This window comes from Rhea pennata, chromosome 3 (genome assembly GCF_028389875.1).
Source record: "Rhea pennata isolate bPtePen1 chromosome 3, bPtePen1.pri, whole genome shotgun sequence".
NCBI classification, from domain to species: Eukaryota; Metazoa; Chordata; class Aves; order Rheiformes; family Rheidae; genus Rhea; species Rhea pennata.
The window spans coordinates 124304919-124319347 of NC_084665.1; the positions used below are offsets into that span (position 1 = coordinate 124304919).

At 37.0% G+C, this 14429-nt stretch overlaps 1 protein-coding gene across 1 annotated transcript in view; it reads right to left on the reverse strand.

Annotated features, from left to right (window-relative positions):
* Window positions 1-14429, reverse strand: part of CDC5L (cell division cycle 5 like) — a 37215-nt gene that overhangs the window by 20115 nt on the left and 2671 nt on the right. The window contains exons 2-11 of the mRNA XM_062571203.1: window positions 12893-12996; window positions 11850-12011; window positions 10972-11099; window positions 10011-10110; window positions 9533-9751; window positions 8209-8353; window positions 7735-7923; window positions 6180-6328; window positions 3121-3283; window positions 1473-1637 (exon numbers count right to left, since the gene is read on the reverse strand). Coding sequence (XP_062427187.1) covers window positions 1473-1637; window positions 3121-3283; window positions 6180-6328; window positions 7735-7923; window positions 8209-8353; window positions 9533-9751; window positions 10011-10110; window positions 10972-11099; window positions 11850-12011; window positions 12893-12996 — 1524 coding nt within the window. The remainder of the gene's footprint in view (window positions 1-1472; window positions 1638-3120; window positions 3284-6179; window positions 6329-7734; window positions 7924-8208; window positions 8354-9532; window positions 9752-10010; window positions 10111-10971; window positions 11100-11849; window positions 12012-12892; window positions 12997-14429) is intronic.

The window sequence follows — 14429 nt, forward strand, 5'->3', positions numbered from 1 at the left end:
CAGATACTTAGCTCTCTGGCTTTGTAATATGGTATCTTCATCCTGTAAAGAATTTTCACTGCAGTAATGAACTAGTATTTATGTCATTCATTTGTAGGAAGTAACAGATCACTTGCTAGAGGACGACATAATTTAGTACCACTAAAGTGAACAGAAGGAGTACAGCAGACTATCTCTAACAACAGGGATATCCTAAAAAGTCGTTTATAGCCATCATATTCTCCCTCAGCCTCATGCCCAAAGACAGAGCTCTTCACAAATTTCTCCACATCAAGACTGACACTTGCCCTGCAACTCCAGACAGGAAACCTGTTAGGAGAAGCAAGACTATTTTATTGCATCAGGCTGTAACAAACATGAAAAGGCAGTGTTGTCTAAAACTTCAGGAATGACAACCAAGATCTTCCAAGTTCTAATCCTAGCTCTGTCACACCTTCATTTGAAAGGCAGAATGCCATTCTGTTGTATGATCTTATAATTCATATTGTTTTCTCTATATTATATAGTCTATACACCTAAATGCTCCATATTTATGTAGTGCTTTTAATAATGTGTATATACATATATTCTTTGTTTTTATACAGAGATGTGTGTCTGTATGTGCACAACTGTTTCCTCCCCAAATGGGATATTTTAGGGATCTTAAATTCTAGAAAATGTTTACTATATTAACAGATATCAGAGCTCTTTTTTTTTTTTTTTTTGTTGGCAAATACCCCTTTGATCTCAAACTATAACATATGCAACAAAAACAGATTTGCATTGAATTATGCTAGGGCAATTAATGAATTGAAAACAGATTGCTCACATAAACAGAAAAGTTTTAATGTCTCTAATTACTGGTTAGTACACTGTGTAACCAGCAGAACACAGGAGCACTTCTACCATTGTGCCAAACCATCTTTAATTCTCAAACCAAAAAAGACAGGGATCCATTCAAAACTGGGCTATCTGGTATCCTCTGGTATGAACTGTACACAAGAGGCCAACTTACTCCATGTATGTAACTCTATGTATGTTTTATCAGCCTGCCTCAATTTGCGTATACTTGCCTGTCTTACATTTCATAAACAGTAACTTTTGACCTTGAAAGAATAATCTGAAACTGCAAATAGCACGATACTCACGTGCTTAAAATGAAGCATATACCTCTGCAGAAAGATGCTTTTAATTATATTTTAATTATATTTTCATCTTTTTGAGAGATGACAGTAGGAGGGAGGACACACACATTCTTCAAGACTTCATTATAAAAATGATGTGTAATACATAACATTAATGAATTAAGAAAATGATTCAGAGACTGATTTGACCTGTATGTCTCTACGTACTCTGATGGCAGCACAGAAAACAAGTATATCTAACATTATTATTTTGTAGAAACTATACCATGTCCACTGAACATGTATGAGACTATGGGAAAAATACAGAGAGAACAAACAAAAGGCACTAGTTGCATTACGTATATCTACCTGCTTACGAGCATCTACATCAGCAGTATCTTCTACAAAGGCTTCATCTACTTCATGTTCCTCAAGTTCTTTTTCTGCATTTTCAGGCAAAACAATCTCAAAGTCATTCTTTGGAGCAGGAAGGGCCATGAGCCCAAGGCGTAGGTGTTCACGAGATTCTCTTTCCTGTTGAAACAGTACTAAGATATAATGCTTCTGAATTCATGCACAGATACACGATACAGCAAAATTCCATTCACCTACATTAATATACACAAACAGAATGCAAATAATGTCATCTGGCAATCTTAGTCTGCTACAATGCTAACAGAAACCAAATTTTTTGAAGGCTGACAAAATGGGGCACATTACTAATCTAGATTAGCCTACTGACCACCATCACAGAGATTATGCACTGTTGAGCACAGGAGGTCCCTGATGCTACAAGGCAATATACAACTCACTTAAAGAAAACTAATGAAACCTTCATGCACAATTTTTGGAAACTATCAAAGGAGTACAACAGTATGTACATTTGCTCCCTGGTCATTTCAGGGCAACAGTGGGGATTCACATACATACATTTCCAGATATTGCAAATGATACATGAAAATCTGTCCATGGTGATGATGGACACAGGTCTATTTGCAAGTCTACCCGAAAGATTCTCTTAGACCTTGTTTTTTTCCATTCAGTTACTCACAGATCTGTGTATTGTGGTACAGTATAAAAATGACCAAAAGAGCAGTGTATCTGGAAATCCGGGAAGCCCATCAGGAAATTGAAACCCCACTTTTCCTTCTAACAGCAGAAAGCCAAGCTTACCATAAAAAGGCTAAGATAGAACCAAAATAAGTCTAAGGATATCAAATAAACCTTGTCCTTTATGCCAAGGGAAAAATCTAAAATTCTGGAATCAAAGAGCTATTTTCATGAGAAGAACATGCCAAAAACTTTGAGTGGATATCCTTAGCTAGCCCAAAGAGAAAAGTGTCAAAAGCTCTGGTGGGAGATCCAAAGCCACAGCTAAGGTTGCACAATCAGCCACATAAAAGGAGCTCTCAAGGTGCTACCTATTAGTTCTATGCCCTTTAATACCATGTCTAATTGGCAGGGTCTGGCTGAATATCCAGGAATGAAAACATCTGTTGCCAAAGGCGATGAAAGAATCTGGACAGGACTCAGATTACTGGACATCTCGAAACCAAGTGCTCCTAATGACAAATTTTAAACTTCTTTAACTCAACGTCGTCAACAGGAAAGACTGATGAAAAGGTCCTGTAGGTAAATCGGGAAGCCAAGAGGATGAGGGATTTGAGGGCTGAGTGGGATTGCAAGAGAAACGAATCTCTCCTCACGATGAGTATTTCTTGCTCAGTTTCAAAGATACAAGTAGGACTGAAACTTAATTAGTACTCTTTGATGGCTAGTCCTGGAGTGCTTTCATTGAGCACTCAAAGCTGTTTTGAGCTTAGGTATTGAGATTTCTGTTTTTTCAAATAAATTCTTGATGTTACCATAATGCAAAGATTTGATTTTGTTATGTGATGAGTATAGACTTCTAGACAAGTGATGGAAGTAACATATTATGAAATAAAATTCTGTTCAGGAGACAAGAAATTAAAATTCATGAAAATCTGTTCATCTCTACTTCTCATGTACTTCTTACCAGTTGTTTTGCATAAGATGGGTCACTGTAATCTGCCATACCCTCTTCTGGGTTGATGTTCAATTTATCACGCAGTGGAGTTCTACCAGGCGTTGTACCAACTACAGGTTTTGGAGTTAGTCCTCCACGAGGAGTTAAGCCTTCTGATCCATTTGAAGGTGTTCTACGAAAATGCAGATTCAGTTAACTTTTGCTCCCTCAAAGAGCTTTATTTCAAACCTTTGAATGATGTAGAAATTTATATTCATTTTCACTAATTTTAACAACTAGCAAATAAAAATAATACAAACAAAACTTACAGTAAAGTTTATGATTTTTAAAGTTAATAAATACAGATTTTTTTTGAGACAGTGAAATCATAATACATGATTAAGCCAATCAAACAAAAACAAATCATTTATACTTGTAAAGGTGTAATGAAGGACCTGTTAAGCTAAAGTCTAGGCATGTCACTATGTTGAGAAAAATTTCAGGGATTAGTTCAACACTATTTCCCACCACTACTTTAGAGAGAAAAGATTACCCAGTCACCAGGCACTACTCTGGGATTCAGCAATCAGGACTTAATTGCAGCCTCTGATTTCCCTAACACCTGGGGCAAGTCATTCACTCTGAATTCATCCTGCTTAACAGCCTTCCCATCTTACAATTGAATGAATCACTCTGAAGGTGCCTCTTTCCTTTCACTGATTATTGAGGGAGTAATTACATTACATTACACTAATTACTTCTGTATACTGAAGGTTAGGCAAGATGAATGGAGTCTCAGACCTTCTGGGCCTCAGTTCCTTTTCCTCTAGACTAGGGAAGGCAATGGGCAGAAACTGAAGCACAGGAAGTTCCGCCTGACCGTGAGGGGGAATTTCTTCCCTGTGAGAGTGACGGAGCACTGGACCAGGTTGCCCAGAGAGGTTGTGGAGTCTCCTTCTCTGGAGATCTTCAAGGCCCGCCTGGATGCAACCCTGTCTAACATGCTCTAGGTGACCCTGCTGCGCGGGGAGGTTGGACTAGATGATCTCCAGAGGTCCCTTCCAGCCTTACTGATTCTGTGAAAAAGTATTATCTATCCCAACAAGCTATTGAGGGGTAACTGTATGAAAGAGTGTCAGGCATGCAGACAATGCCTTGGATATAGACAGTCAGAAGTCTTCTCTTACCCACTTACAATGACGTTTCACATAGTAATTAAAAATAAACAAAACTGACAACATGTTGTTGAATGCCCAAAGAAAACTAGATCAGGAAGGGGAAAAAATGTAGAAAAAAGCCTGCATTAAGGCAGCCATCTACATTTACTTAGAAGGCGTAAACTTTTTCACACATCAGTGAAAGAACGTATGGTGTACAGAAAAATCCTGGCAGAAATAACTAGATGAGATGATTTAATACATCATTTCTACTACTAGTTACTGTAATCCTGTAATGCCAGTCCCATAAATAAGAAGAAAGTAAAATACCATAATGGTGGACATAGACAATTGTATATATGGCCAGATACACGTTACAGCTCCTACTGGGAGGGATAACATAGTGACCTATTTACTGAGTATGCCTGTGAATGAGTGGCAAGTGATTCTTTTCCCTTGCCTTTGGTTCTACATAGATTTTTATGAGCTCACATTTAGGATAACAAAGCAAGAATATTTGCAGGATAACACTTAGAAAAAAATACTAATTTTTTGTTTTCATATGAATCTTTTATAGGATATATTTATTTTGCTGATTATACCAGTAGAAAAACACTATTCTGACTTCCTAGAAGAAACAACTTCGAGGCCAGTGGTTCTCTCCCCCTCTTCCTCTCTAGCCCCTAACAGTTGTTTCAGTTCCATACACAACCCCATTAAAATTTTTAATTTAAAATCATTTAAGAAAATTCTTACAACTAAGACATGGTAAAATCTACTGAAAGGTAACAACAAATACCAAAATATTATCAATTTCATACTATTACAGAAAAAAAAGTGTACTTAAAAAAATACTTGATCTGTTGGGCTAGACAATTATATGCTACTCCACTACTCTGTCTCCTAAAACAATTATGGCTTCCTTTTATTTGTTATTAACCACTTAACAGATTTTTTTTCTGCTCAAGATCTTGGATCACCACACTGATACGGCATTTCTGCAAGCAAACAAAGTTGAATCAAAACTACCCTATTTACACGTACAAACCTGAACGTCAGAAGCTAAAACCAAAAAATATTAAAAAAATCATTTAGTAATAAAAAATAATCCAAATCTGCAGCCAGATCACTCCAGGCCAAACTATATTAATTCTGCATCCCTGACTTCAACAGATCTCCAGAAAAGGATTAACTTGTGTGGACTGAATTACAAGAGCAGGGCTTCTGCATACAATTTTTTAAACAATAAAATGAAGCTGCTTTTGAAAAGCTGCCATAGAGATCCCTTTTATTATATTCTCAACTTTTCCAACTAGCATGATACAAATAAAATTAGAACTAGAGTTGAAAAATTTGACAGAAAAAACACACCAAGTGTAATATTTTCTAGTTTCACGGTATTTGGCATTTGTGACAAATATATTTATTCAGGATCCACTGCAAGAGTTAAACCAACAATTCCTTAATATTTAGATTGGCAGCACAAGAAATATTTTACATATATGATTTATAAAATATTTAACCCAGCTTTTCAAGAGTTCAAAGTGGTTTTGGCTAGGAGACCTCCCACACCTTTGACACAGAGGTAACGCTTTGGAAAGGCTAGGATCCACCCACAGAATGACATTCCATCTTACTACCTATACTCTTGTAATATTTCAGTGTAATTAATATTGATCACCAAAGCCCTTAACTTGCACCAAAATCTCTGTGAGTTAAGCGCTGTACAAATACAGCTGAAGGTAATGTGGCTGAGCTTGCCGAAGACACACAAAAAAAGAAAGTTGTGTAATAGGGCTTTAAGTAAAAGCAGGTTGAAATTGGTTATGAAGCACTTATCAAATCCTACTATTTCACACAGTGAAATCTGCTTCCTCCACCCCACCAGATATGTGCACAGTCAGTTAGCCATCAGAGAAGATTTTGCTTTACCTGAAGGGTGTGGAAAGCACAGTATTTGGAGTCTGAACAACCTGTCTCTGTGGGGTTACTCCTGAAAAGTCACTCTCGTGTAAGGGCGTGTTAAGACCTCCTTTCAGGGGGGTATCTACATTTGTGAGAGCCATCAAATTCTGTGCTTCCTGTGTAACAAAAAATACATGGAGTACATTACTAAGACTTTCAGAGTCATACTCTACTAAACACATTTAACAGATTCAGTAGCAACAGCAAAGAGTTGTTCAAGAGCAACAGGAAATGCAAAGTTATTGAAATATCAAAATAGCCTATTTAATATTTTTTAAGACTCATTCACAGGGTACTTACAAACCCTACAGTTCAGCTGAAAATGATTTTAATCTTTATTTCCAGTAAAGTATATTATATACTGGAATTCCAAAAATGAGTGGGTTGTCTAACACCAACTCCCTCCAGTTTAGCGGATACCATAGCTTTGCAGGACTCCATTAGTGACTGAATACTCAAACCATCCTAAGGATCCCGATTTTCAGAAGGAATGGCACACTTGCCTTCTGAAAACCAATGCCAATAAAGGGAAGAGTATATCCAAACCACATTTTAAAGAGAAGGTTTCAAAATACCTGGTCACAGTTCAGATTTCTGGTCCATGAGGGCTTTTATGAATACCCTCTTTTTTAAAAGGTTTTGTCTTTTGGGTGATATAGAATCAGGCACCCTGAAAATGAATTGATATAATGAAACTATTCCATATTGGAATTATCTTCACAGAATACTAACAATCCATTGTAGTATTGTATTGTAGCTTATGTGACATCAGAGCATTCCATCCCAAAGTGACATATGTGGCCATTTCTGCAAACACTGCAGAAATGCAAACTTATGAGAAAAGAGAAAGTTCCTGACTTTGCAGATCATGATAGTCTATCAGGAAGCAAAAACTAATGAAACAAAACTTGTTATCAAACCAGCACACTTTTTATGGACTGTCTGCATTGATTTCATCTAGCCACCTCCACAAACCTCCAAAACATTACACACAGCACTACCAGTTTTTGTAACAACCCAGATACTCAATCATGTATCAATGCAATCCAAATACAATCCAGAGTTTGCAAAGGTAGTTTTTTGACAAAACTAATAAAGTACTAGAAAAATATACTTGTATATCTTCAGTTAATTAACTGAAATAAAAGCTGAATGTCAAAACTAAATAGCAAATGACATGCAAGAAACTGTTTTAAGGACATGAACACAATACACAACTTTGAGGCTGAAACATAACGCAAGAGAAGGAGAACTATTCAAAACAACAAGAGAGGGCTGAATGCTAAAAACGACATGCAATATATAATAAAAAACCCATAATGTTTTGAAGTGTGGTGCCAAAGAATTGATCAGATAGAAGTGGATCTACCTCTATCCCTTTCTATGTGTCTCATAAATCATGAGGCAGTTCAAACCCCATCACTGCATTTAACCTAAGGAATGCTTTGTATGGTACTTACATCTCCTATTCAATTAACCACTGCACTAAACCAAAAGCCTACTCTGAAAATTTATACTTCACCTGCAGGATCTTGTCTTGTGCTGCTGGAGTTTTGGGTGTTCTTAGGGCTATGCTGTTGTTAGTCACATTATATTCAGATAGAAGAGTGCTGGAGGCAGAGTTTGTAATTCCAGATTCCTCAGCAGTCTGGCGTGCAATCTCGCTTGCCTGGCCTACTTTTACAACTTCTTCAAGTTCTGTATCAGATATCTTTAGAAAGAAAACAACACCAAATAATGCATTATGTTCAGAGGAACACAATCCTTAATTGCATCTCAAAAAATACAAAAAGTACTTCGCATTTGTTTTGACAGCACTACAGAACGGCTTCCTCTCTCCCTTACCCCTATTGATTTTGGTCAACTCACGTTTAACAACAAAGAAAAAATTCTAAGACACTACAATATAAAATATGACCATCTGATCCTCCAGATAAAATAGAAATTTTTGACTGGCATTGCCCTTGGAAGTTATTTATTGATCAAAGCAGTTTACCTGAGGAGCTGGAAGCACTAGTTTGCTTCTTTTTTTAGTAAACTCTGATACTCCACTGGTCTGTAGAATAGCTGAAGGCAAGTCTGACTCTTTTTTCCGTTTCATATGTTGTTTGTCTTTTTTGCGCTCTCTTCCCTCCCTTTCACTGTCATTATGGACGAGAGAGTCATTTTAGAACACACAAAACAGTCGCACAGTAAAATAAAGAAGCAGATCAATAAACAACAGAGAGTCTGTGCCCGAATCAAAAGCTGGATATGGGGAAATAAAACATGTTGTAGGAAGCCTTGTGGTTTTGAAATTATGTGATTAGATACAGCCTGCAGATCATGCAGCAGAACCTACAACAACAAAGCAATGCAATACTTTTAAATTAAGGAAGAAGACAACGGGTGGCTGCTTCAGCTACATTCAATACAGGGCCACTGGAGCAAGAAAGCATAACAGTCCAAGAATTTAGATAGCTAGAATTAGTGGATATGAGTAGTCCCTCCTCCTCCTGCAGTTAACAGAGGAAGAAGAACATTCTCTGTGGGATTTAGGAACCAAGTTCTCTTTGGTGTTTAATGAACATGCTATCTTCTTCAAACAGCAATGCATTGAGCCTGTGAAATTATGCTTTAGTAAACCAAAGCAGTCTGAAGCTCCTGCTAGACTCTCTGACCTAAGAATTGTAAAAAAGAATTAATTAGATTAAAAGCTAATAAATCCAACTGGATGTAGTAGTGGATCTGATCTCTAAATAAAAAGCACTTGGCAGAAATAACAAATGTAATTGTACAGTTAAGAATGTGCCATATCGTTGTTGATGAAGATGTGCATTTACTATCTCTATTGCATGTCTGGGGAACAGGGCGAAACTAAGCATTTAAGGAGATTCTGACTAATAGCATTATACCAAAATATTATAGTAATTCCATTAAAAGTAGTATTAAAACAAGTGAAAGTTACTCCTGCAAGAAATTTAAATAAAGCTGTTCAGAAAGAATCGAAATTATTATGAGTGAATCTACTCATAATAAGTAGATGTACTTCTTCATGAGATGATGAACCTGAACAAACATCCTAAGATTTCCATCTAAAGAGTGACTGTGGGAACCTTTATTCTCATGGAAAAATGCCAACTAGATCTCTTAGTAAAATAAAAACCACGGGAAACTGAAGAGAGAGAGGCAGTACACGCTGGAATCTGCCCTATGGAAAAAATATTTCCTGCCGACATCATACTTCATACATTTCCATGACCTAAATTCACTTTTCATACATGTATTTTGATACAATATTCACTACTTAGTATAATACATACACACACACACACACTTACGATCTTAATTCTCCATCCAGATCTTGCTGACGTAACTTTCTGAAATCTGCATCCAGTGACTGATAGTTTTCCTCTGATGTATCATAAAAACCTGGGGCAGGTTTCTTTTCAAATGGAATTTCTGCATTATAATCCACTCCTCTCTTCTTTTTTCTTTTCTTCTGGATCTCAATCCCAGCAGCTCGAAGTTCTCGTCTCTTCTGGAGAGCAGCAAGACGTCTATGGAAATGCAGTAATACTACATAATTTAAAATGCACATCTGTAGGCAACTACTGTATCCTAAGACCTGATATCAGTTGTTGCTGTGATAGGGGCTGCATGTACTTATACAAGAATAGATTCATGGACTACTCTCGAAGATTACTATAAAGTCTTTGCAGAATCAGAGATTTTAAGTCTGTGCCTGACTTTATGCATTGTAAATGCTCCAGAGTCAATGAAAGGAGTCCCACTACATAAAACTAAGCATAAATTTACCTAGCTTCTTCCAGCTGCTTCTCTCTTGCTTTCCTTTTGGCCTTCTTTCCTTGTGTATTGGCTAGTCGAGCTCTAGCTTCAGAGAGCATTTCAAGTTCATCTGCAAAAGTACACGTAAATACAGATTGTCAGTTTTGCACTTAAAGATGGGAGTAAGGGAAAAGATGATGTTAAGATCAGAAAGCAATCTTGAAAAGCTGCAAGGATCAATGTTTTGGAAGAAAATTTGTATGATTTCCAAACTATAGTTTTCTCCAAGTTTCTCCAAAATATTTTCTAAATCATTAGCCAGATGAAACTAAGACTTCAAGAAAAAATGCCAAAACGTTAAAAATGATTCAACTAATTTCTATATTGAATTAGAACACGTAAAGAAAGAGACAAACTGAGCACACTAAAGAAATTATAATTTCATTTACATCTAGATCCAAGAGTACAATATTAGTGGAACCTGTTAATTTCATTTTATATTTGGTTTTAAAGTGCTATATTTGTGAACCTGTAGCTGTTCAAAAACTCTCTGTCCATTCACGGACCTTTAGCAAAGTTCAGTACTTGATCCCTAACATTGTAATGTGCAAGAAAAAAAGCCTATAGTGTTGTGGTTTGGTAGGAATTCATCTGGAAAGTTTTAGCTAACGGGAGAAGATGAAAATATAGAAAGAAGAATGATCACAAGCAGGCAGTTGTCAAAGCAAAGAACAGCCAGTCAAGACAAGAGATAACAAAGATAGATGAGAAGGTATGAAACATACTAATAAAGGGAACAGAAAACCTGAAGGAGTAGAAACAGAATACAAAAACAGGTAACAGAAATAAGATAAAATTTGTAAGAAAAAGAAGAAAATAAAAATGTTCCCATTTTTCTTATGGATTTTCTTATGAGTACAGAAGGTGTGTAAAAAGAAAAATCCAAGACATCAAATTTCTGTCAAAAACAGTAAATAAATTCCTTTCTTACCTTCATCCATATCAATAGGATCTGGCCTGGCTGGCTTGGTTTCTGGATTTGGATCAATTTCTCCAGGTTTAAGTTTCCGAGGATCATCGGCAGTTTCTTCCTCATTGTCTCTCTGAGCGGCTTTGTCTCTGAAAATGCCATACATACCACAATTAGCTTTTTGTTTTCCCCTGGGCTGATAATAGCCATCCCTTTCTTAGACTGTCCCAAAGACTGACCAAGAAAAATAAGCTTGTACGATGTACCATACAGCAAACTTCATGAAATTATTCACTGCAGAAAAGATTCATGAACACAGTACAGTTACCTCTATAATCATAGGTTAGCAGAAAAAAATCCACATAGTATTATACTTCAGTATAGTATTATATAAAATACATTGTTGACAAAGCTGACAGTAGCTTTGACAAAGCTGACAGCTGCTCTTGTAATTTGTTGAAGTTTAACCATAAGCATAAGAAATCATCAGCACAACAATATGAACACTTAACTGTTTCACATTATGTTTTTAAATACTACCAATCACATCAGAACTAAAAAAAGCTCAAAAAGGAAGACAGTACCTTCCTTCTCTTCTCCTGACTCAAAAAACTCTCTGCAGTGCACAGAGACAACAGCTGCACATTCAGTCATTTCAATAACATGTTTTCTTTTTTTTTTCCTGCATTTGTCTGTCTGTCACACAAACACACACATTCACACTCATCAGCCAGTCAAAAAAACTTCCAAGTAAACTTAAAACGGAAGGACTACTTATGCAAGATCTTAGCCATTTTGAAACAACTGTACTTCAAAATCCTGGGAGAAGAGAATGACACATCAATGCAACAAACTGCACCATTTTCCAGCTAGGCACCTCTAGTAGAATAGTAACTCACAGCAGAAATTCATAGTGTTCCAAACACTGTGCAGCAGTTCTTCCAATAATTGGGGCAATGGTTCTCCACTGGGTGGGCATTAGCTTTGCCAAGTGTAGTAGTTTCTCCTCTTCTTCCCGTGACCACTCTGTCTTTTTGATGCTTGGGTCTAGCCACTCATACCTGTTAAAAAGTGAAATAGTTAAGAGGGATAGTTGCAAGCTATCCATAGGCTTATCTTGAATTAACTTACAATAATGCTTCCAAAAATCATCACAATAAAATTTTATAATCTTGATACATACATATTTAAGACTTTTTTGTATAAAAGGACATTACTACAAAGTACTTTTATAATACACGTGTTAAAATGTATTACTAATCCACTGATTTTCCTACAGATACTACCTCTTCTTCCATTCCCTTTCTCTCTTCTAACGAAGTAAAGAATCATCAAATTAACTCAGAAAAGGAAAGGTAAGACTCAAAACAACCATAATTACCAGAAAGAGTATACTTGTTTGGTCTGGATCCTTCAAAGAGTTCTTATTTAAATAACTGTGTCATTACTGTTACCTTTAGGCAGCAATATTCTGAGAAATATGTGGAGTTCAATATCTAAGAAACTAACTCTGATTCTTAAATAGATTCATGTTGCATTATTTGCATGAGTTTTATGCCACTGTTTTTGATATAAATTGAAATTTTGCAGTGCAATTTCTAAATATTGATACTCAGGCCAAAATTATCAAAAAATTGAAAATTATCTGTAAATTGTTTGACAATTTTACTTAATTGAAAATATTCATTTTGATTTAAAACACCTGTAAATATGGAAAAAAAAATATGTATGTAAATTCAGTGATCCTGTACTTGAAGACATGCTATTTGGCTATTTTTACTCATATTCCTTTCAAGCAATAGGATTTTGGAATATCCACAAAAATGACACTCAAACAACCTAAAAATCATTGTTCCTCCGTTGGCATAAATTAATCTGCAGTAACTTCTAAATTCATAGTAACTATGAATATCACATTTCCAGTTGTGGTTTTCTTACTTACCATCTGGCTTTGCACTGCTTTGCTGATTTCCTATGTAATAAAGAAGCAATACGAGACCACTGGTTTTTGCCATATTTCATCACAGCTGCTTTCAGAATTTCATCCTTAAAACAAAAATGATTTATATTGTTATGGATCACCAAAACTTGCAAAGTGGAAAGACTGAGCTCAAGCAGAAGATAATGCATAGATTTCATATAAAGTAGCAGTAGAAATGTAGACACAAAGCACTAATGCTTCTTTTCCACATTTTATTTCAAGATGAATGAGAATCCTGTACCAAGGGAAAGATAACCCCAGGCACAAGTACAAGCTGGGGGCTGACCTGCTGGAGAGCAGCTCTGCAGAGAAGGACCTGGGAGTGCTGGTGGATGCCAAGCTGACCATGAACCAGCAATGTGCTCTTATGGCCAGGAAGGCCAATGGTCTCCTGGGGTGGATCAGAGAGAGTGCTGCCAGCAGGTGGTGGGAGGTGATCCTGCCCCTCTACTCAGCCCTGGGGAGGCCTCATCTCGAGTCCTGTGTCCAGTTCTGGGCTCTCCAGGACAAGAGAGACATGGAGCTACTAGAGAGAGTCCAGCGTAGGGCTACAAAGATGATCCAAGGGCTGGAGCACCTGCCCTCTGAGGAACGGCTGCAAGAGCTGGGCCTCTTCAGCCTGGGGAAGAGAAGACTGACAGCGGATCTTATCAATGCGTACAAGTACCTGAAGGCAGGGTGCCAAGGGGACAGTGAGAAACTCTTTTCAGTTGTCCCCTGTGACAGGACAACAGGCAACGGGCAGAAACTGAAGCACAGGAAGTTCCACCTGACCATGAGGGGAAATTTCTTTCCTGTGAGAGTGACGGAGCGCTGGACCAGGTTGCCCAGAGAGGTTGTGGAGTCTCCATCTCTGGAGATCTTCAAGGCCTGCCTGGATGCAACCCTGTCTACCATGCTCTAGGTGACCCTGCTTGAGCAGGGAGGTTGGACTAGATGATCTCCAGAGGTCCCTTCCAACCTTACTGATTCTATGAATTTGTACCCCAAAGGCCACTGAAATTGACAGATTAAATGAAAAATGAAAATTATTGTGGCCTACATCAGACCTGACAGAACTTTCAAAATGAATAATTTCAATGCTCTTATACATGCAGTTTTTGATGGTTCTGTAGGTCTTTTTTAAAGGACAGCAATAAAGAAGTAGAGAGGTGTTTGTTTGTTTGTTAGTGACATAACATTAAAAAAAGGGGGATAGATCCTCTGAGGTAGCTTGTTTTAAATCATGCCCTGAAGTGATTTTTTGCACATTTTAACACAAGCTCGTGTTGCGACAGAATATTTACCTATTGGTGGAAAAAGCTGTTAAAAACATACACCACATAATATGAAGTTCTTCTATTCCAAACAAATCTTAAAACAAAACACTTAAATGTTCAGAATTAGAAGATCAGAAATTCTGATCCCAAAGCTTACAAGCTTATGGAGAAAAATACCTAACGGATTCAGTTACGATTACTGCAGCTTGGAGGCCAAGCTGTTTGTATATATCAAACTG